At 61.7% G+C, this 26,206-nt stretch overlaps 1 protein-coding gene across 18 annotated transcripts in view; it reads left to right on the forward strand.

Annotated features, from left to right (window-relative positions):
• The window catches only part of ARHGEF2 (Rho/Rac guanine nucleotide exchange factor 2), a 39,158-nt gene extending 13,771 nt beyond the window's left edge, over window positions 1-25,387 (forward strand). For 3 of the 18 annotated variants that reach the window (XM_047703918.1, XM_047703936.1, XM_047703931.1), the window contains 22 exons: window positions 149-242; window positions 10,581-10,725; window positions 12,718-12,785; window positions 13,070-13,133; window positions 13,705-13,834; window positions 14,057-14,166; window positions 14,250-14,396; window positions 14,855-15,105; window positions 15,206-15,331; window positions 15,660-15,777; window positions 15,879-16,127; window positions 17,543-17,619; window positions 18,356-18,525; window positions 19,890-19,957; window positions 21,212-21,409; window positions 21,729-21,848; window positions 21,941-22,023; window positions 22,132-22,167; window positions 22,376-22,426; window positions 22,577-23,020; window positions 23,192-23,375; window positions 24,282-25,387. In XM_047703918.1, coding sequence (XP_047559874.1) covers window positions 149-242; window positions 10,581-10,725; window positions 12,718-12,785; window positions 13,070-13,133; window positions 13,705-13,834; window positions 14,057-14,166; window positions 14,250-14,396; window positions 14,855-15,105; window positions 15,206-15,331; window positions 15,660-15,777; window positions 15,879-16,127; window positions 17,543-17,619; window positions 18,356-18,525; window positions 19,890-19,957; window positions 21,212-21,409; window positions 21,729-21,848; window positions 21,941-22,023; window positions 22,132-22,167; window positions 22,376-22,426; window positions 22,577-23,020; window positions 23,192-23,375; window positions 24,282-24,355 — 3,007 coding nt within the window. In that variant the 3' untranslated portion in view covers window positions 24,356-25,387. Of the gene's footprint in view, window positions 1-148; window positions 243-3,603; window positions 3,629-3,754; window positions 4,006-4,150; window positions 7,929-7,953; window positions 10,374-10,580; window positions 10,726-12,717; window positions 12,786-13,069; window positions 13,134-13,704; window positions 13,835-14,056; window positions 14,167-14,249; window positions 14,397-14,854; window positions 15,106-15,205; window positions 15,332-15,659; window positions 15,778-15,878; window positions 16,128-17,542; window positions 17,620-18,355; window positions 18,526-19,889; window positions 19,958-21,211; window positions 21,410-21,728; window positions 21,849-21,940; window positions 22,024-22,131; window positions 22,168-22,323; window positions 22,427-22,576; window positions 23,021-23,191; window positions 23,376-24,281 lie in introns of those variants that run through there. The other 15 variants (XR_007122956.1, XM_047703922.1, XM_047703924.1 and 12 more) reach the window with 15 other exon arrangements.
• The last annotated feature ends 819 nt before the right edge of the window (window positions 25,388-26,206 follow it).

The following is a 26,206-nucleotide window of genomic DNA, read 5'->3' on the forward strand; positions in this document are numbered from 1 at the left end:
GTCTCCAGGCCCTCCAGGCTGTCCTCAGACCTCCAGGCCAAGGCACCTGCGCTGGCCGCCCGACTCTCCGTCTCTCCGGGAGCAGCTTCTTTTCCCAGCTCTGTTTCCCTCTCTTCACCTCTCCTTCCCCACCCCCTCTCCCCTGTAGCTGTAGCCAACTGGAACGGGGCTCTGGAAGCTGGACAGGATCCCCTCTGCAGCGCACCCTCAGCTTCCTCCTGGGCATGACCGGAAAGGCCAAGGTAGGAGACGCTGGGGAAGTAGGAGGCCTGGTCCTCCTTGCCCTCCCTGCACCCCTTCCTCCTCACCCCCTATCCGCTCCCCTCCCCAGCTTCCCGGGAGACAGATGCTCAGGGCAGTGGTTCACATGCTAGCTGTCCCAGACTCCCTCCCTGTATCCCAGGGCATCCGTCAGCTTTCCTGGGCTCTCCCCAGGCCTCCCCACTCAGCGGCCAGCTTTAGCTGTGGACAGCTGGAAGAGGGGAAGGGCAGAAGTTTCAGAGGCTGACGGGCGCCCAGCCCTCCCTCCCTCAAGGCCTCCCGTAGCTACCCAGGTGGACAGCAGAGATCTGAGCTGTTGGATATAATCATGATCATAATTATAGCAAGCCTTTTTACTTCTTTGGAGAGTATTAGGGTTTGCAAAGTGCTTTTACACTGATAATTGTATGGGTGGATGCGGCAGTTGAAGGAGTTGAAAGGAGACTACAGGCAGAGGGGCAGCCTGGGGAGTGTATGGTTTCGGGAGCACACGCACACCCGCGTGGTTCTGCCCCTAGGAAGGTGAAGGTGTTCTGCCCTCCCACTTCTTAGCACCGGGGTCTGTGAAGCTCTCTGTAAAACCGGGAGCTCTCCCGCTCCTTGAATCCATTTCCACTTCCTTCATTTATGGGCAGAATGAGCCACCCCCTTTTCCTCTCCAGATGCCCCCCCAAGTATGCAAGTACTTTCCAACCTGGGGCTGCTTCTGAGCATTGAGAGAAGCCCCAGCAGAAACACCCTCCTGTGCAGCTCCAAGAGCCTTGGGACTCTGACCCAGGAAAGTCTCTGGGCTCCCTGCCCCCCTCCTGCCCCCTTCCCCAGTCCAGGCTCACCCCTCTGCCAGCCTCAGGAATGTGTGTGCGCCTCTCAGGGCCTCCCCGCTCCGCTGTCCCTCCCACTCTGGGCTCTGGACTGCAGTGAAGCAGGTAAACACGGGGGTGGGGCTGGAGAGAAGGCCAGCAGTGAGAGAGGAAGTGGCTTATTCCTTCCTATTTGACTAGAGTCATCATGTGGACAAAACACTTCTCCAGAGGTCATCTCATTTCGTTCTTACAACAAAGATAAGAATTTTAATCTCCATTTTGCAGACGAGATAACTTTAGGGTCCCACAGTTATTAAGGGGCAGAGCTGTGTTGGGGACCCTGGGCTTTGACTCCACAGGCCTCTGTCAGCGAACCTCCCCTCACCTGCTCCTCCCCTCTCTTCCCTTCCACCATCTTGGGATGGATGGCCCCTGGAATCAGTCAGGCCTCAGTCTTTCTGTCCTGGAATATACAAGGTCCAGAGCCACGGAAAGAACACACACACTCGTGGGCACTGTGGCTCTCAGGCCTGGGCGTCACTGGGACTCTGACTGTCCATCTCCTCGCCAACACCAGGACCCTGCCTGGGATGGCCTCCCCACCCATGAAGTGTACCGACCACATTTGTCAAGTTAAAGGAGCTATTTTATTCTATTTATTTTTAAATAAATAAAAGGGGAGGGAGGGAGAAAGAGAAGAGAGGGAGAGGGAATCTTGAGCATGCTCCGCCCTGAGCAGGGAGCCCAATGCCAGGCTTGATCCCACCACTGGGAGACTGTGACCCCAACAGAAACCAAGAGTCGGAGTCTCCACGGACTACACCACCAGGTGCCCTTTAAGATTTTATTTGCAAGAAATCGCTACACCCAGAGTGGGTTTTGAACTCACAACCCCGAGATCAAGAGTCGCAAGCTCTGGGCGTGGCCACTTTAAGATTCTGGCCAAAATTAGGGCTGCCTTTTGTTTCAGGGTATCTGAAAAAATAATTTCTGAAAATCTGGGAAGTATCACTGGATAGGAGTGGGGTGGGGGTGGCTGGAGGGATTGGGATGCAAGTGGGGTGGTTTTGGAAGCGATCCCAGGGCTACAGAGGATGAATATTAAGTCAGGCAGCTGGCCTAGCTCAGCGAAAGTCCAGGTGTTTCTCAAGGTGGACAGGTTTCCTGTACCCACTCCCAAGCCCCTGCCACTCATTTCCTAATGGGAAAGGGCAGATATAGGGCGAGGGGCAGGCTGGGAGGCAAAGCCCACTGGAGATGGGGTAGAGGCAAAAAAGGCTGGAACCTTAGGTCTGCTTCTTTCATGGAGACCTTCAGAGTCTGGGGCCTGAGAAGCTCTCAGACCGTGGGATTCTAGTCCTGGCCTCACGGTCCGCCCACTGGGTCCCCACACTGCAGCATATGGGCTTTTAAGATTCCATCCGTAGCCTGTGGCACTCTCCCACCCCACGCCTGGGAGAAAAGCTGAGGTCCTGGCCCACCCCTGGTCTCTGGGCCCCTAGTGGGTGGAGCGGGAGGCCTGGATTCTGGCTTCTGGTTGTCTGGTTTTAAATTTAGTACATTCCTCAGCCCTGCCTGCTGATTGCGGGGAGGGTAAGTCTGGGGTTCCAGGCCAGGATGGCTGGTTGGGGGGAGTTCCTAGGGCCTTCCCATAAGGTCTCCCCCACAGGTGCAAGCCTGGAGGAACCAGCCTCTCTGCTGACCCTGGGAAAGTCCTTTTCTGCTTTCTAATTTCCATCCAGCCTGGGCTGGGTCGTCCCCTTTCCTCTTGTCTGGCCTTTGCTGTGCGCGGATCCTAAAAGGTGGAATGGGTGAGGAAGACGGTGATGAAGGAGTTGTGAGGCAGGAGGCCGGCTAGAGGAGCAGTGTGGGGGTGGTGCTGGGGGGTGAGGAGCCCAACGCGCTCAGCCTTAGTGAGACATGGAGCCCAAAATAGTGGCAGAGGCTAAAATTGGCACCTACAGGAGTGCTGAGTTGGGCTGGGAACCTGCTGCAGCTAGGGCGGGGCGGGGCGGGGAGCCACAGGCTCTGGGCTGGGCCTCCTGTCCCTCCTCCCCTCACACCTGCGGGGCGCCAGAACGAGGCCGGATCGCGCGCGTAGGATGCTCTGTCCCAAGGCTCTCCAGAGATGGGGGAGCCTCAGGGACCGAGATGAACTCTGATGTGGAAGGTTACACTGGGCGGGGGAGGGGGGATCCCAGCATCGGGAAACTCAGCTAAGGTGGAAGTTTGTTCAGGCTTCCGCAAAGGGTCCCGAAAGAATGCCCCGGTCCACCCCGCCTCTTGCGGGGAGACGGGCCAGACCCCAACTGCTCCCGGCCGGGGGCGGGCGGGTGTCTAGTCCGCTGGCTCCGGCCTGAGTGACAGCGGAGGGAAGCGGGGTTAGACGCGGGAGGACTTTCCCGGCCTCCCGGCACCCACGGAGAAGGGGGCGGGGCGGGCCGGGGCGGGGCCGGGGCGGGGTCGGCCCGGGGGCGGGGCCGGGAGCGGCCGCGGCGCGGGGCCGGGCGGGGCGGGGGGCTGGCGGGAGAGCTCTCGGGCGCGCACCCTCGCCTCCACGCCCGGTAAAGACCAGCCTTTCGCTTCCCCCGGCGTTCCCCGCCCTCCCCCTGCCCTGCCCCCAGCGGCGAGCGGGGCCTGGCGGCGCGGGCAGCGCGGGCGGCGGGGCTCCCTGCAGAGCGCGCGGGGCTCCGGGGCCGAGGTCGGCGCGGGCAGGGCGCGCGGGGCCGACGGGGCGGCGGGAGGGCGGGCGGGCGGCGGGGCGAGCGGCGGCCCCCGCCCCCGGCCCGCAGGCAGGCTCGCGTTTGAGGAACTGCGCGGGGCCGCGCGCGCGAGCCGCCTTCCTGTCCCGGGACCGCCCGCCGCCGCCGCCCCGACCATGTCTCGGATCGAGTCGCTCACTCGCGCGCGGACCGAGCGGAGCCGGGAGCAGGCGAGCAAGGTGGGCTCGGGGCGGCCGGGCCGGGGTGGGGGGTGGGGGGGCGCCGGGGTCCCGGGGGGGGCGCACCGATCGCGCCGCGTCGCGCCCCCCCCCCACCCCCGGCCCGGCCGCGGGGGAAGAAAGTTGCTCGGGCAGGGGCCGGGCGGGAGGAGGGAGGCGCGCGTGTGGTCGGGCGGGCGCCCCTCGGCCCGGGAGCCCCGCGTCCCGCGGTCGCCGGCGTGGTCGGCCCCCTTTGTCCCCGCCATCCGGCGCAGGGCCCGGGAGGGCCGGTTTCCCGGTTCCTCCCCGCCTGCCCCGCCGCCGCCCCCACCCCCCAGACAAAAGTCAGCCCCCCCCCCCCCCCGCAAAATGGACTTTCCAGCTGTGATTCACTTCTCCCCTCGGGTGGGCGGGTGGCTGGGGTCGGGACGCGGAGGGACCGCGCACTTCCTCCCCGAGCCGTCAACCTCAGCCGCCGGGAGCAGAGGTCTTTGTGTCGCCGGGACCCTTTTCCTCCGCCCTTGCGGCCCTGAGCACACCTGCTTCTGGAACAGGGGGTCTCAGGTCCCCGTCCCTGTCTGGCCCGCCCGCTTCCGAGCCCCAGTTCTCCCAGCCCTGAAACCGCGCCCGCCGCACTTTGCCTCCAACCCTCCTCCTCTCCCCTCTCCTGTCTTCGTCTTGAGACCCATTCACCTACCACTTCAGAGCCTGGGCTGCGATTATCCTTGGCCCGCACTCCTCCCCAAGTGTCCTTTATTCCTTCTGTGTACCCTGGCGCTCTCTCAAAGGCCATGACCTCTGCACACCCCAGACCCCAGGAAGTGAGGTGGAGATGAGAAAGTTAGAGCTGGGAGCGCAGGCCCGCGGGCGGGGCCCCTCCCAGCTTCGGGGCCGGCCGAGCACACTGTACCCATTATCAGGAGGGCCAGGACCCCGCCAATGGCTGGTTTAATCTCCAGCCTCCCTATGATCCCGGTGTCCTGCCCCGGGTCCCAGTCTGTGCTTGTCACCAGCGCTGTTCTCCGGGAAAGGGGGCAGTACCCTTTGGGAGCCCAGGAAGATGGTGGAACGCCCTCCCCATACCTCCCTCCTAGCTCCTAGCCTGGCTGCCTATCTTGAGGCTGAGTTAGGAGGGGTTCCATCCTGGAACTTCTCCTTTAGGGGCTGGGATGAGCTTCTGCCAACAGGAAAGCAACCAGGGATTTGAGTAGGGCCTAAGACAGGAAGTGTGCTGGAGCAGGGGGTGGCCGCCGGGCTCTGGTTAGGCTCGGGCTCCGCTCCTCTCACCCCTGCCCGGGCCAGGTCCCAGCCCTGAAAGTCTGTTTATTTTTCGGCCGTTGGAGCTGAGACCCTGGAGTAAAGCCAGCGGGGGCAGAGAGGTTTTATGAAACCACGGAAATTTGGTTCTACCCTAAAAAGGAAAGCCAAGAGGGAGCCGTTGGGGGCAGACCTGGAGAAGGGCTCTGAGAGGGTAGATACTGGGGTCTTTTTTCATGGGGAGGAGCTGGGGGGCCAGATACCTGGGTCCTCATGCCTTGTGTTTTTGGTGATGGGGGGACCAGGACTCCCGAAGCTTGGCTCTTTCTGTCCTGGGCCGGCCCTGGTTTGGGGAGTGGGGGGTTTGGGGGGGGACCGAGTGGGTGGATCTGAGGGCAAAGCGCCGCTGGAGGAGGCTGGAGGAGGGCGGCTGTCGGTTTGGGTTGGTCGGAAGGGGAGGGCCGCCTCCGGAAAGCTGTGGTTACAGAAGGGGGGAGTTGGTGCTTGGCCAACAAACCCTGGATCCCCTCTCCCCCTCCCCCAGCACACCAGCTGTCTCTTTTCTTTTTATACTGTGGTGGGAAGTGGAGGGGGGCCTGTTGGAAATGAGATTGTTTGAGGAAGATGGTCTCCCCTGGTACCTGTTTGGAAGGCTGGGTTAGACCAAGCCCTGAGACCACACACCTGCCCCTTTCCTTGCCTGACACCCTGGAGCCTCCTTAGAGAAGGAGAAATGGGGGGGGGTGTACCCCTTCCCCCCATCCTCACCAAGGTGGACTGTGTGGCCCCTTCCCCACGCTTCTCTTCTTGTCACCCCTTCCTCTCCACTCCTCATTCTCTCTGCTCTGCTTCCTACCTTCCCAGGCCCAAACCCCATAGGCGCCTTTCCCTCTGGCCCCCTGCTCTTCCACCTCCTCCGCCAAATCCTAATCTTCATATCTCCCAGAACAAAGGGTCCTTTCCTGTCTAGGAGTGTGCAGGGGCCTCCAGGATGGTCCAGGAGGCTGGGGTCCCCGTGGAGTCTCCAGGACCCCAGCCCTGGAGCGTGCAGGGCAGGTGGAATGGGAGAGAGGGAGAGGCGATTTCTTTGTTCTGAGTAAGGAGAGGTGGCTGGCTTTGTGTGCAGGACGGACTGGGAGAGGCGCCGGAGCCAGAGAGGAGGGGTGGGTGAGCAGGGAGGGGCTGGCAGTTTTGCCAGAAAGTTTGGCAGGAATTGGGGGTCCCTAGGAGGTTGCAGCTTGTAGGGGCACAGGAAGAGGTGCTGGAGGTCATGGCGTTCTGGACAGAGCTGAGGTGGGGCAAGTTCCAGAGAGCTGCAGGTGCGGGGTGGGGGGTATTGTGTCTGGGGAAGGCTCCCCTCCCACCCCCCAGCAGAGGGCTGAGACAGGGACCTGAGCTCAGGCCTGGCTTCCCTGGGACTGACCTTGGATCCGGGAGGGGACAGGTGTGAATGTGTGACTCCCATGCGCGCGTGGGACCTGTGTGTTGGGCGGTGTGTCTGTCTGTCCCCAGACGTTCCGGGTTACTGTTTCAAGCGGTGGTCACCAGATTTAAGGGTCCTGCTTTCTGGAAGTGTTTCCATTTTGAGTTCCTGTCTCCGGCGCGAGGGCCGTCTGGAGCCTGAGCGGGCAGATTGGTCAGGGCTCCCGGAGCCGGTGAGAGGAACGGCCGGAGGAGCTGGCCGGACCCTTCTGGTTTGTTTGTGTCTCTGGGGGCGGCAGTGTGGGCGGCCGCCACCCCCTCCCGAGTCAGCGGCCTGCCCTGTGCCAGGAGGGCAGGGAGGCCTGGTGGCCATTGTTTGCCCGCACAAGCGCCTGTCTGTTTGCCTCCCCCCTCCCCTCCGCCTCTCTCTCCTGACCCGACAGGTGTGGCCGGGCAGGGGGCAGGCTGGGAGCCAGGAGGCCTGGGTCTCCGCTCCCCGAGGCCCCGGGCGCCCCTCTGGTGCTTGGCCGGTGCGCCCGCCCCATTGTCTGGGGCTCATCCTCTTTCATCCAGCAAGTGTTTAGTAAGTGCCTTTGTGCGCTCCGCGGGGCTTTTCGTCTCGGTTCTGGCTTTGGCACTCGCGCCTCCGGTGGGCCACCTTCTCCCCGGCCTCTGCTGTCACCTTGTTCCTGGAAGCCGGTGCAGAGCAGAGCCCGGCTGAGGCCATCCTGAGCCCGGGGACCCACTTGTCTCCCCAGTTCCCGGCCCCGAGCTCCACCCCAGGACTCAGGGCCCTTCTCAGCCCACAGCCGCGCCCCAGCTGGTCAGGGGCTGGGCCACAGGTGACAAATCCCAGTGCAGCCCCAGTGCGCCCCAGCAGGAGCGCAGAGGCCTCCCCATCTTGGGGAAGGGGCAGAGGGAGCACGGGTGACTCTGAGCCCTGCGAGCCGAGGCCATGGTATGTTCGCCCCTGGTGGAGGAGCGGGCCCCGCAGAACTCCTGGGCCTTGCTGCAATGGGCGTGGGCCCTCAGGGTGAGCTCTGGTGTCGCCTTCTTCACGTCTGTCACACACACAGGAGGCAGAGTGCTGCTGTCCTGGAGCTACAGTGCTCTCGGCCCTTCGCCCGAATTTCTCTGCCCGGCTCGACTGAGATCTAGAAGGACAATGGAGGGAACCCTTGGGTTGGCCTCTTCTGGCCTCCGGAGGAAACCCCGCAGGGCCTAAGCTCGAAGGAAGCGGAGGAGGAGCAAGATGGGGAGACGGGGTGGGTTTTAATGGCACAGGGCGAGGGAGCTGCCGGGACCCTGTTTCCCTCATCTGTCCGTCTTCCCACCCGTCCGTCCTTCCCTTCAAGCGCCGTCGACTGCCTGCCGTATAGGCTGCGGGCCAGGGGCTTGGAGTGACCTCCTCACGGCCTCCGGGGCTGGACGCTGGCCGGGCAGCAAGGGGCTCGGAGTGCGGGGGGTGGCTAGGGTGGCTTTGCCATCATGCCCGTGTCTCACTGCAGGGGCTGGGCATGGAGCTGAAGGGCTGTGTCCGGCGGGTGGGCGGGTAGAGCGGAGACCGGTGGGACTATCTTAATGCCTGGAAGACAGTAGGACAGAACCAAACAGAGCCAAGCAAAGCCCACTCACTGCATCTCGGGAGCAGGGCCACACACACACACACACACCCCCGCCCCCGGGGCCAGCCCTGCATCCTTCCACCCTCCCGGCCGGGTGCTGGGCAGCCACACTGCCCAGGACAATAGCACTAGGCAGTGCCAGGGCCGAGCAGCAGCTGAGCTGGGATGTGCCTGGGGGTCCCTCCGAGAGAGGCTGAGTGTGGGGAGCAGGGGAGGCTGGGCCCAGAGCACCAGGGCCTTCTGGGGCCATCGATGACAGGGAGGAAAGGGCCTGGGATACTCCGTGCTCTGGCTGCCTGCCCCCTCCCTCCTCCTCCCACCTCTTTCCCAGGTGAGTCTCCAGGAGGCCCAAGGGCAGAGGCCGGAGGGCGGAGGGCGGAGGGCAGTGAGAATGGGGACCTGGGGCAACCAGGGCCGATCTCCAGCACCCCCCTTCTGGAGTTCAGCCCGACCCAGATGTATTCTTCTGCATGTTGGCTGAGTGCGCTGCTTTCTATGCAGACGCACTGACTGCTCAAAGTCATTTGTGTCCTAGAGAAGGCTGGGAGTGCCGGATAGGAGAGACGGGGTGTGGCAGTGAGGAGAGACCTTGGGACCTGGTCATTGAGGTCCCATGTCATTCAGAGGAGGATTTGATCTTCCAAGGAGCTATAATTTGGAGCAAGACAGATGGAAGTTAGACCAGAGAGAGAATTTTCTAGTCTGATAGGTGCTAGAGTGGGACGGAGGCCTCCAATGTTGGAGGCTGGTGCTGGAAGGCTGGGCTTCCCTAACCAGTCTTGGGGGAGGGGAAGGGAGAGAGAGGGGCCACCTGGGCTGTAGTGAAGCCACTGGGGGAGGAGGTGAGAAGGGGAAGGCTGAGGGGAGGGGAGGTGACTAGGAAATAGGAAGAGGAGGAGGAGGGGAGAACTAGGTGATGCAAGTGAGGAGAGACATGCAGACCCCAGGCTCTGCCTGTCAGCAGATGGAGCCTGGGGAGAGGGGACCCCTGGCCCCGGAGACCTCAGGGCACTGTGGCCCAGTGCCCTCCGGCCCCCTACGCGGTTGACTCAGCTCCTGCATACTTCCCCTTTCTGCCCTGAGTGCCGAGAGCCCTGCAGAGAGCCCTCCTCTCACCAGCCCTGTGTGGTTTCCCTTCCAGCCTCTCAGCTGCTCTGGTGTGGGAGCCAAGTCGGGCACAAGCCTAGGGCTCTCGCAGGGCCTCAGCCAGTGTCCCCCAGCCTGGGGTGCCTGCTCTCAGCGTCGGCCACCTGGACCCCACTCCATTCCTAGGAAGCTCAGAAGTCTGGGGAGCGGGGAGTTTCTTGACAGCTCGGTGCTGTTCACTGCCCTGGTGGGGGGGGGGCATCAGGGGTCCGAGGTGACCAAGGAAGGTCCCGGAATAGGTGGGAAGAAAGGTGTCTCACTCAGCCTCTTGGGGACAGAGAAGGGGGGAAATGACTTGACCTGCAGCTGCTGGGGCAGTAGGGGTGGGGACCCCTGGCCTCTCTGAGCCTAAGGAAGGGCATAGTGGGCAGAGGGCAGAGGCCAGAAAGGACTGCGGTGGGAGCCCAGTGAACAGAGGGAGCAGGAGAAGGGGGAGGTCGGTTTCCGAGAGGCGAGCAGAAGGAATAAAAGTCAGACTTCCTGCCGGAAGGAAGGAGACCCGTGGGCTGTGGGCTGCATTTCCTTCCTCAAAGAGCCCAGAGCCAGGCTCCGGCCTCCCACAGGGGCCCTGGTGGTTTGGGGTCCAACCTCGGGGGTGGGGGCGGCCACAGAGGCTCTGGAGGGGCTCTTCTGGCGACCCCCCCCCCCCCCCCGTTGTGGCGGAGGAGCCCGCAGCTCCAGCCCCCGTTGTCATGGTTATTTGAGCAGCCAACTCCCCTAGATCGGGGAGCGCTGGTGAGCTGGCACCCTCTGCTTGGCCCGCTCTCCCCTCCTCTCTGCGCATCTCCCCCAGCTCAGAGGAGAGCGCACCGCGCACACCGCGGCGCACCGCAGCGGGGGCGCTCGGCCTGGGAGGTGCAGGGAGGACGCGGGCCTCTGAGCCTCCGAGCCTCCGGGGACATGAGCGGCCACAGGAGGCAGCCTAGCCGCCGGGGCCAGGTAGGTTGGGGGCGGCTGGGCTCCTCAGGGCTGGCCAGGGCCCTCACAGATGGTCGGCGGCCTCTGGCGCCCTGTGGCGGGCCCTTCTTCGGGAAGTGGTGTCTTTGCAGCATCGCTCCCTGGTCTCTGCCTTCCGCACGTCTCTGGGCGCCCCAGGCGCCTGGCACCATCAGCCTCACTGCCTGTCTCTCTCTGCCCCTTCCACAGACCCGGGAAAAGGAGAAGATGAAGGAAGCCAAGGACGCCCGCTATACCAACGGGCATCTCTTCACCACCATCTCAGTCTCGGGCATGACCATGTGCTATGCTTGTAACAAGAGCATCACGGCCAAGGAGGCCCTCATCTGCCCCAGTAAGTTGCCTGGATCTGACTCACTGCCCGCTGACCCTCACCTTGCTCTCTGTCCTTTCTGCCCTGGATCTGTAGGGTTACTCTCTCGGAGCCCCAGTGGGGCCCTGGGCCACATGCCTGACCCCTCGCCCCCCTTGCCTCCCTCCGCGGGATACAAGCAGGGCTGTGGGAGTCGGGAGAGGGGAGGCTGGGGGGGCCCCTTGCAGCTGTTGTCCACTGGGTGTCCCCCGGGTGTCCCCTGGCTCTCTGAGCAGCTGCTGAGGGTTAGGGGAACTGCTTGGAGAAGGATCAGGAATGTCCTGCTGTGCGGGGAGCTGGGCAGGGTGGGGTGTGGGGGGTGGGGAGGTGGCTGGCCACAGCCTTGCACCTGCTTCTGCCTGTCTTCCAGGGCAGATCTGCAAGGTCAGGACTCGAGGGTCCCCTTTCCCCTCCCTTTCTCTTGACTGGGTGGAGCCTGAAATTTTTCGTCCCTGCAGTCTGAAGTAGAGGACAGGATCAGGGCCCTGTGTCTCAGATTTCCAGCGTGACCTGATAGAGCGTGAGAAAGGGAAAATAGCAGGAGAGTGTGTGTTGGGAGATAGAGGTTAGAACTCCCAACCTTCGCCCGCATCTGAGGCGGGCCAGGGCACTCGTCCTTCCCCAGGGTGCTGGGATGCCTGCACAGAAGGCTCCTTTCCCCCCTAGTTTATGGCCCAGCTGCCTCTGGCTGGGGCACTGCTGGGTCTCCAAGCTGCTGATGGCAGGCCTGGGGCCCCAGCTCTCGGTCCCTGTGCAGCTGGAGAGCCATCTCAGAGTTAGGAGGTTGAGGAGGGAACCCCCAGTCTCGATCCCCCTAGACCTGACAGAGTTCCCCATTGGCAAGCTTGTTGCCAGGGGAACCGGGGAAGCAGGCGGCAAGCGCTATTTTGAGAGCAGGTGGAAAGCGGAGGTTTGATCCAGAGACACTGGGTGCTGGGGGTAGAAGAAGGGAGCTCTAGGGGAGTGGGGCAGCCCCAGCCCCCTCCTGTCCTCCCCCCACCCCATCCCGCTTGCCTTGTATTTGTGGAAGTGAGCCTGCTGCTGGGTATTGTCTGCGGGAGCCACAGTTTCCTGTGTTGTTGGATACAGCAAAGGGAGCAGGAGAGAGCAGAGGCACGTTGAGGACAGGGACAGCGAGCGGTCCCACTGCCAGGGCCCAGCCACTCTTCCTCTCCTGCCCCATGGCAGACAGAGTGTGGGGACCGTGGGTTCCCTGGACCTGGAAGTGGGGGGAAGGTAGGGGTCAGAGAGGAACTACGGGGAAGGGGGCCGGCTTTTTGGGGGCGCGGGACAGGGTCTGTCCCCACTCTCGCACCGGGGCCAGCAGTCTGTGAATTGCTAGGGCCTGACCACAGTTCATGGGCGCACACGCGGCACAGCAGCAGCGGCCTGGTGTCGAAACTCAACCAGGCCGGGGTTTTGGTCCTGACTGTGCCACTGGCTGCCTGAGCTCTGGCTGGGGGCTCTGACCTCTCCAGGTGGCGGGCCCCTCTCTGTGAAATGACGATCCTTGACTCTACCCCAAAGGGTTGTTAGGATCAAGTAAACATGGGCCACGTGCTGGGAGCTCCGGGGATGCGAGCCACCCCCTGCCCCTGGCCCCCACCCCAGCTGCTCCATGCCTGGTTCTGTCCCGTGGGCGTCCTCTCCCATCTGTCACTCTAAGCCACCCCTGTGCTCCTTGAGCTCGTCTCTGGCAGCCAGGAACCCCTTCTTCCCTCCTGGGCCACCCTGCAGGTCACCTTGGGGTCGGGAGGGCCACCTGGGCCACTTGCCTGCTTTCCTGCTGGAAGGAAGGGGGAGGAGGAGGTGTGGGGAGCGTCGGGTCTGGCAGTGGCTGGAAGGCCTGAGAAGAGGGGCGTCAGCAACTGTGTGGCTCGGGGGGGCGGGGGAATGGGGGGAGGGGAGCCAGGTGTCTGGATGCGGGCATGGCCCCCCTCCACCACCTCTCACCCTCTCTGCCCCGCCCCCCAGCCTGCAATGTGACTATCCACAACCGCTGTAAAGACGCGCTCGCCAACTGCACCAAGGTCAAACAGAAGGTGAGATGGAGGGCAGCGGGCTGGGGAGAGGGTCGTGTGTGCGCCCTTCCCGTTCACTCCTCCCCTGTGCTCACCGTGGGGCAGCCCGCACCCTGCGCTCCAGGCCTTGGGCCCTGCGCTGCCAGCCTGCTGCTCTGGACACAGCCCTGGCGCTGGGCTCAGTGTCCCTCATGCCCGGGATCACTGTGCCCTGAGGGGCCAGCCACCCAGCTCCTGCCCAAGCCTGTGGGGGTGACCCTTGGTGATAGCTGTCCCCGGTGTCTCTCTTTCACTCTGTCCCGCAGCAACAGAAAGCCGCCCTGTTGAAGAACAACACTGCCTTGCAGTCTGTCTCCCTTCGCAGTAAGAGTGAGTCTTGGGGGCACACAGGACACCCGTGCAGGATCCCCCTCCATGGGACCCCAGGCCTCTCTCAGCCTGCGGGCTCTGCTGCCCCCCACAGTCATTCCTTGGACGGTACCCTCCTCCCCTCGGTTGGACGTGGGCGGCGGCCCAGTAGGGATGTCCAGCCTCTCGGACTGAGGAGCAGGGCAGGAGTCTCACCGGGAGGAGGCTCAGGTTGGCTGGTTGTCTGAGCATGCATCCCGCACTCGGGAGCGTTGCTGGCGGCCACCCAGTGCCAGTCAGGCAGCTTTGGTGCCACAGAAAGAGCAGGGTCCGGTGCCTGCCCCGCTGAGCGCCCTGGACGAATCCCCCAACCTCCTGAGCCTCAGTGTGCCTTAGGCTTGTTTTGGGGATGAGATGAGCCAGGACATATGTTAGGAATAGTGCCCAGGTGTCCCCCAACCTTTCCTGGCCTGGGGGCCGGGCGGGGGATGGGGTGGCGGAGGAGGCCTCATTTCTAGTCCACGAACCTGGGAGGCCTGGATTCCGGGAAGCAGCAGTGATGACGTTCGGCCGCTCGCTGTCCCCCCTCCAGCCACCCCCCGGGAGCGGCCGAGCTCTGCCATTTACCCCTCGGACAGCTTCCGGCAATCCCTGCTCGGTTCCCGCCGCGGCCGCTCCTCCTTGTCACTGGCCAAGAGTGTCTCCACCACCAACATCGCTGGGTGCGCCCCTGCTTGGGGAAGGGACAGCCGGGCGGGGGCGTGGAGGGTGGAAGTGGGGACCTGGAGGCCTGCAAGGGCGGTCCCTCCGGGCCCTGAGCTCGGGGCCATAGACCGGGAAGGAGGACTCAGGGTGCCTGCCCCTCAGACCCCAGCCCCGTTTCCCCATCTGGGGAGGAGGGCTCCGTCCCCCAAGTCGGGGTGACGCAGACCCTGTCGCCTCAGACATTTCAACGAAGAGTCCCCCTTGGGGCTGCGGCGGATCCTGTCCCAGTCCACGGACTCCCTCAACATGCGGAACCGGACCCTGTCTGTGGAGTCCCTCATTGACGAAGGTGACGGCCGGTCCGGGCAGGCCTGCGGGGGGCGGGGCCCAGCGAGGGGGATCGGGCTCAGCGTGGGCCCTGCTGACGTCCAGGTGCAGAGGTGATCTACAGTGAGCTGATGAGTGACTTTGAGACAGACGAGAGGGACTTCGCAGCTGACTCGTGGAGCTTGGCCGTGGACAGCGGCTTCCTACAGCAGCAGAAGAAGGAGGTGATGAAGCAGCAGGACGTCATCTACGGTGAGCCCAGGCCGCTAGGATCCTCTTGCTGACCAGGGCTTGTCCATGACCTTCCTCCCGCCGGTGGTCCCCCCCAGGGCCCTGTTAGCCCACAGACCCCCCAGACCCTTGCCTCCAACCTCTGCATTGCCGTAAGGCTCCCACCTTTGGGGGCTCTTGGTCTCCCAGGCCCCATCTTTACTCCTTCCTTCGAGTCAGTTCTCCGCCGTTGCCCCAGTCTGGTTCCACCCCTGGCGCCATGCTGGGGACCCGTGGCTCTTGCCCCAAACAGCTTATGGCCTGAGATGACGGGGCATAAAGGGAAAAACACGGTTAAAGAAACACTCAGACCACGCCAGTGCAGAATGTCACCATGGAGGGGGCCTGGGAAACCTCCCACCAGGCCCCTGGTCCCCAGCCTGGGCCCTGCCCATGCGGCCTGGCCTAGGTGCGGGGTCCCATGAGCCGTCGCCCCGCAGAGCTCATCCAGACGGAGCTGCACCATGTGCGGACGCTGAAGATCATGACGCGGCTGTTCCGCACGGGCATGCTGGAGGAGCTGCAGCTTGAACCCGGCGTGGTGCAGGGGCTGTTCCCCTGCGTGGACGAGCTCAGCGACATCCACACGCGCTTCCTCAGCCAGTTGCTGGAACGCCGCCGCCAGTCCCTGTGCTCCGGCAGTACCCGCAACTTCGTCATCCACCGCTTGGGTGACCTGCTCATCAGCCAGGTGGGCAGGGCCTCGGCGAGCTGGTGGGCAGGAGGCCAGAGCGAGGCCGGGGACTAGGCCGTGGCTTTGCGGGACCCGCTGAGATGCCCCCCCCGCCCAGTTCTCAGGTCCCAGCGCCGAGCAGATGCGGAAGACCTACTCCGAGTTCTGCAGCCGCCACACCAAGGCCTTAAAGCTCTACAAGGAGCTGTGTGCACGCGACAAGCGGTTCCAGCAGTTCATCCGGGTGAGCGGACCCGGCGCCACGAGCCGACCCCGCGGCCCGAACCCCGCCTGCCCATTTTGGGGGCCATGGTGCGCTGCTGCTGGCTCAGCCGGTTCCCACCAGCCCCTGTGGCGCGTGTCGGTGATAGCCCCCTCCCCCGCCAGCGATAATCCCCGTTCACTTCTTGGTCTGGCTGGTCCTCATCCTCAACCCAGGGCGGGGCGCTCCCCATTCCCAGACACAGTCACCTAAGGCCGTGGGAGGTCACCGGTGCTTGAGCTCCAAGGGCGTGTTCTTGGACCCCCCTCCACGCACGCGCCAGCCCTGAGCCCCGTCTGTGCCCTTGCAGAAGGTGACGCGGTCCGCGGTGCTGAAGCGGCATGGGGTGCAGGAGTGCATCCTGCTGGTGACCCAGCGTGTCACCAAGTACCCGGTGCTCATCAGCCGCATCCTGCAGCACTCCCACGGTGAGGGCGGGGCGGGCTCCCCGGTGGGGGGGGCGCCCCGGTGACCCAGGTCAGGGCGGGCGGGGCACCGACTGGCTGCGCCTGATGCCACCCCCGCACAGGGCCCGAGGAGGAACGCCGGGACCTGACCACTGCCCTGGGGCTGGTGAAGGAGCTGCTGTCCAACGTGGACCAGGATGTGCACGAGCTGGAGAAAGGAGCCCGCCTGCAGGAGATCTACCATCGCATGGACCCGCGGGCGCAGGCCCCGGTGCCCGGCAAGGGCCCGTTTGGCCGGGAGGAGCTCCTTCGCCGCAGACTCATCCACGACGGCTGCCTGCTGTGGAAGACGGCTACCGGCCGCTTCAAAGGTGAGCGCGGGGCGGGCGGAGGCTGAGTGGCTTGTGGGGAGGGAGGGGCCTCCAGCCTGAGCGACTTGTCTGCACAGGGGGCCATCTGGGGAGATGTGGTCTGGGGGGCCGGCAGCAAAGTCCAAATCCTGTATTTCTGCCCGTGGGCCACACAGGGCTTCCCTGCCAGGATGGGCCCCTGCGTGCCCGGAGAGCTACCGGTTTGACGAGGACAGAGAATCTCCATGATGGGGGTGGGGGGGTGAGAATGAGGCACCTAGCAGGGCTCCAGAATGGGCATCGGAGAGACAGCCAGGAAAGCCCGGGCAGGAAGCTGAGCCAGAGGAGTACAGGAGGGACGGAGAAGACAGAGCAGAGGGGACTGGGGTGGGGGGGGGCACAGTTTCCTATCCTCGTTCCCCAGACCTGGCTGGCCCCGGCTTTCCCACCTAGAGCAAGGCCAAGAGAGCAGCAGCCTCGGCTTTGGGTGTGAGCCTGCCTGAGCGCTGTCCGCTGCCATGAAATCCCCTCTCCATGGGCTGGGGGATGGCAGCGCTTACTGGTCCCTTCTTCATCCCTTTCTCTCTTTCCCATCCCTCCCACGCAGCAGCTAAGAATATAAACCGCGGGGGTTAAAAATAGCAAGACTGGAGAGCTTTATTTCTGAAGCATTTAGCAAAAGCCCTCCCCTCTGTGTGCCCACAGTTTAGTAAGCTCTCCAAGGACAGCGGGTGAGCATGTGTTCTCTTGACTGTGACCTCTGAGTTCTAGGGACTTGACCTTTAATCCCCCCCCCCACCAGTGTTCAGATGGGGACCTCAGGATCAGCGCAGCTGGAGGGTGGGGCAGAGAAGGGCGGTGAAGGAGGCTGTGGGGTCCAGGGAGGTGGGGTTACTCAGCTGTGGGAGGGAGGGATGGGAAGCCCGATCAGCTTCGGGCAGAGGGATTTCAGGGCGCACAGCTGGAAAGCTCTCCCATTAGCTGCAAGGTGGGGAAGCCCCTCCTGCTCTGGGAATGCTTTGGACCCTCACAAAAAATTTGCACCGTCTCACCGGGAGAGATACATGTGCGTGTCGTATTCCTGTGTAAAAATACGCCACCTCGGGAGGTTTGCAGAGCCTCCGCGACCTGGCAGTGGACTTGCTTGGGGTCTCTAGTCCCCAGGTGAATCAACCAGCCTCTGCTGGGTGAAGAGAGTTTTCCTCTGATGCACTGGTGACCCCTTCCCGGCTTCTTGAGCCGAGATGCTCTTCAAGCTTGTAGGAAGGGCACATTTCCCCCTGGCATTTCCGAGCTGGAAAAACGGGCAGGTGGGAGGCTGCAGAGGGAGGACGAAGCAGCCCAAGGCGGGAGAGGCCGGGAAGGGAGTTGTCGGGGCCCCTGAGAAGGAGGCCAGCTGCTGCCCAGGCCTCTGACACTGCCTGCCCTCCCTTCAGACGTCCTAATGCTGCTGATGACGGACGTGCTGCTGTTCCTGCAGGAGAAGGACCAGAAGTACATCTTTCCTGCCCTGGTGAGCTCTTCCTCCCCCTCCTCTCTCACCACAGACAGGGGTCACAGGCCCTTCTTCCTTTCCTACCCAGGCCGGAATCCCCCAGAGCCCAACAGTCAGGATTGTAATTATTACTACAGTATCGTGAAGAGTAAAAACAGCTAATACCGTGCACGGACACTTACGCGCTGTGGGGAAGGTCTGGCATGATCCCTTTTTCGTAGACGAGGAAAGTAAACCCTAAAGGTGTTTGGGGTTTTTTTCCCCCAGTTTATTTATTTATTTATGTTGTTATTATTATTTTTAAAGACTTCATTTATTCATTTGAGAGAGAGAGATCAAGAGCAGGGGAGCAGCAGAGGCAGAGGGAGAAGCTGGCTCCCTGCTGGGCAGGGAACGGGATACAGGGCTTGATCTCAGGACCCTAGATCATGACCTGAGCTGAAGGCAAATGCTTAAATGACTGAGCCACCCAGGCGCCCCTGAGTTTATTTATTTTTTAGTGATCTCTACCCCAACGTGGAGCTTGAACCCACAACCCCAAGATCAAGAGTTACACAGTCCCCCGCCTGAGCCGGCCGGGCGCCCCAATAAACCTTAATGTCAATGAATTTGTCAGAGGTTACGTGTGCTGCCAAGTGCCCTCTGGCCGTGCCAAAGCTGGGCCTCTGGAGTCCCTCAGGTACTGCAGAAAGACCGAAGACCAGAGACCCCAGGTCAGGGTTCCCAGGCTGAGTCCTTCCTTTCTGACCCGCAGGACAAGCCCTCCGTGGTATCGCTGCAGAATCTGATTGTGCGGGACATCGCCAATCAGGAGAAAGGGATGTTCCTGATCAGCGCTGCACCCCCTGAGATGTATGAGGTCCACACAGCGTCCCGGGATGACCGGAGCACCTGGATCCGCGTCATTCAGCAAAGTGTGCGCGTGTGAGTGTGCGCGTGGCCTCCGGGATCCCGCAGCTTCGGGCCCGGCCACAGCACTCCCTAGGGGAAGAACCCAGGGTTCAGAGGGGGAGAAGCACGGGGGCCCCGGGGCAGGAAAGGTCATCTGTGCCGTCACACTGAATGTGCTTGTGCCGTGACACCTCCAAGAGCTTCTTGGGAGTGGGAGTCCTGCAGTCTCGCACCTGCTGGCTGGCAGGACGCCCACAGGGACAGGAGCGCCTGAGGCTGCAGCAGCGGACTGTTGCTGGGACTGTATTGCATTTCACCTTTATTTTCTAAAAACAATTGGAAAAGGAAACGAAGTCCCTGAGACTAGAGCCCAACCCCACACAGTCGAGGCAAGAAGGAAACTGTCCCGTGTGCTGAGGCTGCAGACTTCCAGCTTCTGGGGGACACGCGTGGGATTTGAGGCCCTCGATGGTGCCTCTTTGTAAACTGTGTGCACAACGTTCAAAACGGACTCTTGAAGATTATGCCAAAAAGAAACTCAATCGGGATATTTGTCGGTTCTTTAGCATTAGAAATGGGTTTTCTCCGCTTAGTAACGTGTGAGTTTTTGTTTTACTTCTGTGATTCAGACTTTTGAACCAATTTTTGAGAAACACACACGAAGGAGGACATCGGCGGCTCTAGGAGAACCGTGCCAAATCCCGTCCTGCCACATGTGGGCCCGTGGAGGCCTCTGTTAGCATATTAATATTTCTCATGGAGGAAATTACAATTCATACTTCCTGATTGATGTCTCAAGCTTCTGCCATGTTCAGAGCATTGCTAGATTTTTCATTTACTTTAACAACAATAACAAAAACAGTGAAGAAGATATCATACCCATTTTATTTATTTATTTTTTTAAAGATTTTATGTATTTATTTGACAGACAGAGATCACAGTAGGCAGAGAGGCAGGCAGAGAGGAAGGGAAGCAGGCTCCCTGGTGAGCAGAGAGCCCGATGCGGGGCTCAATCCCAGGACCCTGAGATCATGACCTGAGCCGAAGGCAGAGGCTTTAACCCACTGAGCCACCCAGGCGCCCCTATCATATCCATTTTAAAGATGAGAAACAGAGGCTACCGTCTAGTAAATAGTGGGGCCAGGATTTGGGCCCAGTTGGCTTCATGCCAAGGCCTGTGGTGCCTGTCCTTGCGATGCGACCCCTGCAGGTGGCCTGTGGAGGGGCATACAGACCAGGAAATTGGGGTGATAGGTGTGAAGAAAAGCAGGGGTTTGGGAGTGAGCAAAGCCAGCGCTTGGGGCTGGAGAATCTTCCAGGGAAGGACTATGTTCAGGAAGGAGGCTGATTCCAGGCCCCTCAGCCCCGCCCAACCTCACCCCACTCTTACCCTTTAGGTGCCCGTCCAGAGAGGACTTCCCCCTGATTGAGACAGAGCACGAGGCTTACCTGCGCCGAATCAAGAGTGAGTCTCTCCAAGTAATTTATAATGCATCCCCGTGACGGATGGTAGCAGACCTGGTTCGAGGGTCAGTGCTGGGGAGGACTGATGCAGACCCATGACCAGAAGGGATTGTGGAGTAAAAAGAGCAAGGCTGAACACGACATAGGGTGTATGCTACCTCTGGCGTAAAAATAACGGGGATAGGTGTGTGTCACATGTGTTGTGTGTGTGTATACATGTGTGTAATATCTCCAAAAGGGGAGGACCAGGGTAGAGACATTAATCTACTTTTTAAACTTTTATTAGAGTATGAACTAACTACTATATAAAAAGATCAACAAAAATCAGTTGTTTTTTGTTTTAAAGATTTTATTTATTTATTTGACAGAGATCACAAGCAGGCAGAGAGAGAGAGGAGGAAGCAGGCTCCCTGCTGAGCAGAGAGCCCCATGTGGGGCTCGATCCCAGGACCCTGAGATCATGACCTGAGCCGAAGGCAGAGGCTTTAACCCACTTAGCCACCCAGGCGCCCCTCCCTACCCCTTTCTTTTAAGGGCAGATCCGGAGAAACACTCATGTCCATTGACCACAGTTTAGTCCCGTGGCAGTGTCTAGCCAAAGGTCAGGCTTAATTGGATAGCCATGTGCCCAGATGAAATTTGTACGGACTCTCCAATTAAAGGGAGATGGGAGAATGAAAGTGGGGGGCACCTGCTGTCTCGGGCACAGATGGGGTTAGTTTTGTTTTGACAACAAAATGGCTCTGTCAGTAGAGCCTGCGACACTTGATCTCGGGGTCGTGTGTTTGAGCCCTACAATGGGCATGGAGCCTACTTAAAAAAATGAGAATTCAGGGACCCCTGGATGGCTTAGTCGGTGAAGCGTCTGCCTTCGGCTCAGGTCATGATCCCAGGGTCACGGGGTCAAGTCCCACATTGGGCTCCTTACTCAACAGGGAGCCTGCTTCTCCCTCTGCTGCTCCCCCTGCTTATCTCTCTCTCTCTCTCTGACAAATAAATAAAATCTTTAAAAAAAAAAAGGGAAAAAAAAGTTCATATATTACTTTTCCCAAAAAAGGGTTTTCTTTTTCATAAATGCCAAAAATCCAGAATTAAATACTACCACTCAGCCTAGCCATGGGCCCCGAGCCCTCACGCTGCCCTTCCAGCTCAGCTCTCTGGCTGCACATCCCAGCGGCCCCCAGTGCCCTCCCCCGGCCTCCCTTCCCCACCCCCCATCCCCTTGCCGTGTGCTCATCTGTCCCCATATCCACAGTGGAGCTTCAACAGAAAGACCAGGCCTTGGTTGAGCTGCTGCAGGAGAAGGTCGGGCTGTTTGCCGAGATGACCCATTTCCAGGTGGACGAGGATGGTGGCGGCTTGACCCTGCCTGCCCTACCCAGGGGCCTTTTCCGCTCCGAGTCCCTGGAGTGCCCCCGCGGAGAGCGGCTGCTGCAGGATGCCATCCGTGAGGGTGAGGGAGCCCTGAGGGGGAGTCCAGGGCCATCCGCTCAGGCTAGACCGGGGCACAGCCCCACTGTCCCTAACTCCCTGTGGCACCCAGTGTGGGGAAGGCCGGGGAGGAGGCACGGTCCTTGCTGCTGTCGGACACCTTGTCCTGCGTACGTTTGTGGTGCCCTTTCGGTGCCTTTCGGTGACCTTTGCCCGTGCAGGGTGGTATGAGTGGTTCCCCCGGGTGCCTGACTGCTGCGTGGGCCTTGGGTGGAAGGCGTCCTGTGGTTCCCTGCAGGGTTCTGTGGGGCTCCCGCGCTTACCTCCCCCCTTCCTCGTAGTGGAGGGTCTGAAAGACCTCCTGGTGGGGCCCGGAGTGGAGCTGCTTCTGACAGCCCGGGAACCAGCCTTGCCCGGGGACCTGGACAGCGGCGGTAGCACGAGTCCTGGGGTCACTGCCAGTGAGTGCCTGGGCTGGGGCCACGGTGATGGGTGGGAGGGAGGGCCTGGACCCAGGGACGAGAGCTCAGCCCGTGCTCTCCACTCTCCGCAGACGGTGAGGCCGGAACCTTCAACGGCTCCACTGAGCTCTGCGGAACTGACTCGGACTCCAGCCGGAAGGTGGGCCTCCCGCAGGTGTGAGCGCTTGCCAGGGGGCAGGAGGGGCCTAGGGCCTGTGGACGCCTGACACAGACCTGTGGGGGACAGGTGCCTGCGACTCCCCGTCCTTGCCTCTCTTTGCAGGACCGGAACGGAAATCAGCTGAGAGCCCCCCAGGAGGTGAGGTGGGAGGCTGCTGGCGGAGCCCCCCCAAAGGGCGGGCCTTATGGCTGAGAAATGCGAGCCCAGTGTGGGGTGGCGGTGGGGAGAGCCGACATCTGAGAGTGTCTGGAGGCCTGCTGGCCCCAGACCCACATTTAGTCACCTTCTGGCCAGCTCTCCCATCCCGAGGCTTGGGCCCTGTCCCCACCCTCTCCTCTGTCCTCAGGAAGCGCTGCAGCGACTGGTCAATCTCTATGGGCTTCTGCACGGCCTCCAGGTCAGCGGGGCCGGGGCTGGACCGGGCAGGGGAGGAGCCTGAGCGGGGCCGCCTGTTCACCGGGGTGGCGCGTTCCGTGGCCCCAGCCCGGGCCTCAGGGCCCCGCAGCGAGGGCTCTGACGCACCCGCGGGGGACCCCCTCGCCCGCAGGCGGCCGTGGCGCAGCAGGACACGCTGATGGAGGCGCGGTTCCCCGAGGGCCCCGAGCGGCGGGAGAAGCTGGCACGTGCCAACTCCCGGGACGGGGAGGCCGGCCGAGCCGCGCCCGCGCCCCCGGCGCCCGACAAGCAGGCCACCGAGCTGGCGCTCCTGCAGCGACAACACGCGCTGCTGCAGGAGGAGCTGCGGCGCTGCCGGCGGCTGGGCGAGGAGCGCGCCACCGAGGCGGGCAGCCTGGAGGCGCGGCTCCGCGAGAGCGAGCAGGCGCGCGCCCGGCTGGAGCGCGAGGCCGAGGAGGCCCGCAGGCAGCTGGCGGCGCTGGGCCACAGCGAGCCGCCCCCCGCCGAGGCCCCCTGGGCGCGCAGACCCCTGGACCCGCGGCGCCGCAGCCTCCCCGCGGGCGACGCGCTGTACCTGAGCTTCACGCCCCCGCAGGTAGGGGAGCGGGCGCTGGCGGGGGGCGCGGGGGGGCGGGCGTCGGCGGCGCCAGGAGCGCGAGCGGCGGGAGAGCTGGGGAGGCGACCCGAGTGCCGGCGGGGCATGGGTGCTGCGGGCCCGGCCGAGCTCACTCCCCGGCCCGCTGCCTTTCCTGCCGGACCGTCACAGCCCAGCCGAGGCCACGAGCGCCTGGATTTGTCTGTGACCATTCGCTCTGTCCATCGACCCTTTGAGGACCGAGAGAGGCAGGACCTGGGCAGCCCCGAGGAGCGGCTGCAGGACAGCAGCGACCCGGACACGGGCAGCGAGGAGGAGGGGGGCAGCCGCCTGTCCCCGCCCCACAGTCCGCGAGGTGAGGCCCGAATGGCCGTGGGGGGGGGGGGCTCCCGGGACGCTTAGGGGGGCCCGACCATCACGTCTGAGGGCGCCGGTGACTCTTGGGAGGGACACACGGGACACACCTGCAGCCTTTTCCCGAGCAGAGCGGGGAGTGGAGCTCTAGGAACCAAAGGAGGTAGCAGACCCCGCAGTAAGTCTGTGATGACAGCCTTTTTTTCTTTCCTTTTTTTTTTTTTTAAAGATTTTATATCTTTGACAGAGAAATCACAAGCAGGTGTGGGGTGTGGGGGAAGCAGGCTCCCCACTGAGCAGAGAGCCTGATACAGGGCTGGATCCCAGGACCCTGAGATCATGACCCCAGCAGAAGGCAGAGGCTTTGACCCACTGAGCCACCCAGGCAACCCGATGACAGCCTTTTTAAGTAGACATAGTTGTTTTTTTTTTTTTTTTTTTAATTTATTTATTTGACAGACAGCTCACAAGTAGGCAGAGAGAGAGAAGCAGGCTCTGGGTTGAGCAGGGAGCCTGATGCCCCGATCCCAGGACTCGATCCCAGAACCCTGGGATCATGACCTGAACCGAAGGCAGATGCTCAACCAACTGAGCCACCCAGGCGCCCCTAAACATAGATTTCTAAGTAAAAAAAAAAAAAATTCCTAAGACTGTTGAAGTTCTTATAGTTGATTTAGGAAATACAGAAAGCTAGTATGACTTTATATAACAATCTTAAAATATTTTGCATGGTATTAGCCAAAGTGTATCTCCCTATCCTCAGGAAGGATACACAGTAGGCAGGTGTGGGCACATTCCTTCCTGTGTGGACAGAGGTTTCGGCTCACCCATGGGGTGCTGTTGGCGCAGGGGTGTGCCTGCTGGCCAGAGCCTGTGTCCTCCCGCTGACTGCCCCATCCCCCTGCAGAATTCACCCGAATGCAGGACATCCCAGAAGAGATCGAGAGTCGTGATGGGGAGCCTGTGGCTTCAGAGAGCTAAGGGGGCCCCTCCCTCCGTCCTGTGCCCCCAGGAAGAACACACCACAGGAGGCAAACTCTGGAGCCTCCAGTGTGCCGTCGGCAAGGGAACATTCGAAAGAACTGTGGACTGTCCCTGCCGGCTCTGGGGCTCCTCGGACACCTGGGGCCACTCGGCTGAAGCTGGGGGGAATTGGGCCACAGCACCTCCTGCTGGCATCCGGGAGCTACACCACAGATGCCAACTTTTCATGCCTTCTTCCCTCTACTTTAGGAAAATTTATTTATTTATTGTTTATTAGTTACACAGGGAGTGGGGAGATTTAGAGGACCAGGGACACGGGAACCAAGCCATAGGGATGAGGGGGCCTTGTCCTGCAACACTACTGGGGCTTATTCAGGCTAAACAACCCCCGCCCCCAGCAACACCTGAGAGGCGGCACCAAGGACCAGGCCACCCTTCCAGAAGGGCTGTGGGCGGGGCCGTGCTCCCCTTCCTTCCCCTGCTCACTGCTGTGCTCCCCTCTCTCCATCCATCGTGGAGACCCCAGGGAGCCAGCCTGGCTCCCCGGAGTCGGAGGCAAGGGAGTAGAGGGCAAGGTGGCCGTGATGGCTCTGTTGGAGGGTGAGGGGAAAGCCCACGGGACCAGAATGTTCTTTGTTGTTTTCTTTTTTGTACCAAAGCCAACTGCACGTGTTTTGTATTTTTAAGAGATGATTGTAGGCAATTAGAAATCACAGCCTTCTATCTGCGCTTATCAGAAGAGCTTGCGGGGTGGGGGGAATGGCGTCCCCTCACCAGCGGTAACGGGGGACCTACTCTGACCTCTTCTCCAGCCATTTGGGAAACAAGTAGGGTGAGTTGGGGAGTCTCTGTGAACCCTGACCTCATCCACACCTCAGCAACCGTGACTGAAACCTCATTGTGAATTTGGGGGATTTTCCAGTGGACCCCCCAGTGCCCACCAGCCCCCGCCATTTTCTGCCAGTTTGATTGTTTAAAAAAGAAAGAAAAGATAAAGCAAGGAAAATTAAAGACCTGGAACCCCCACGAGTTGCTGTCTCTCCATGCTTGCCAGCCCTATGGGCCGCACCAGTGTGGCCCCCAGAGGAGGGGCAGGCCACCTCCCCCGGCACAGGCCACTCCCAGAAGAAAGTGCCATGAGCCCTTGTTGTGGGCGCTGATGACCGCAAATACATTGGTCAAAATGAAGGGCACTTAGGGTCCAGGAACTGTTGGGGATTCCAGAATTAGAAAACTGGTCTCCGCCTCATTTGCATCCTTCTCAGAAATGACCTCAGCCAGTGGCCCCCTCCCACCAGGGGGCCCAGTTCCTGCTGGCCTCTCCCCAGAGTCCTTCGTTTTCAGATTCAGCCCCCGGCTCTGCCTCGGTCTTCAGTGTCAGCCCTGGGGCAACCTCTTCCAGGGGCAGCGAGAGATTAGATTAGTTTCAGTTCTGGGTTTTGCTTCATTTCACTTCCTGTTTCTGGCTACTACTCCTGGGGCTGGGGGAGGGGCAGAGGGAGGGCAGCGGGGCTGCCCAGGCTGGCCCCTGCGCACACCTCCGCAGCGGAGAGGAACTGAAATCATCAGGGCACCTCTCCCGTGTACCCCACGATCTGGCCTTCAGCAGGTGCTGTCTTGTCTATACAGGGTCTGCAACGGGGCGGGGGGCGGGTCTGGAAAGGGACCCCCCCCCCCGCACCAGGGTGGCCCAGCTAGGCAGGCCCTGGCCCTCCACTTCCCTCCCAGCATCTGGCTTCCGGACCTGAGGCTCCACAGTGTCTGCAGCATCAGCTGGAAGCTGGGACCCCTCCAGGGTGCAGCGGACAGAGGAAGACCACAGTGTGGGTGGGAGATACTAGCACTCAG

Source organism: Lutra lutra, chromosome 15 (assembly GCF_902655055.1).
Source record: "Lutra lutra chromosome 15, mLutLut1.2, whole genome shotgun sequence".
Taxonomy (NCBI): Eukaryota; Metazoa; Chordata; class Mammalia; order Carnivora; family Mustelidae; genus Lutra; species Lutra lutra.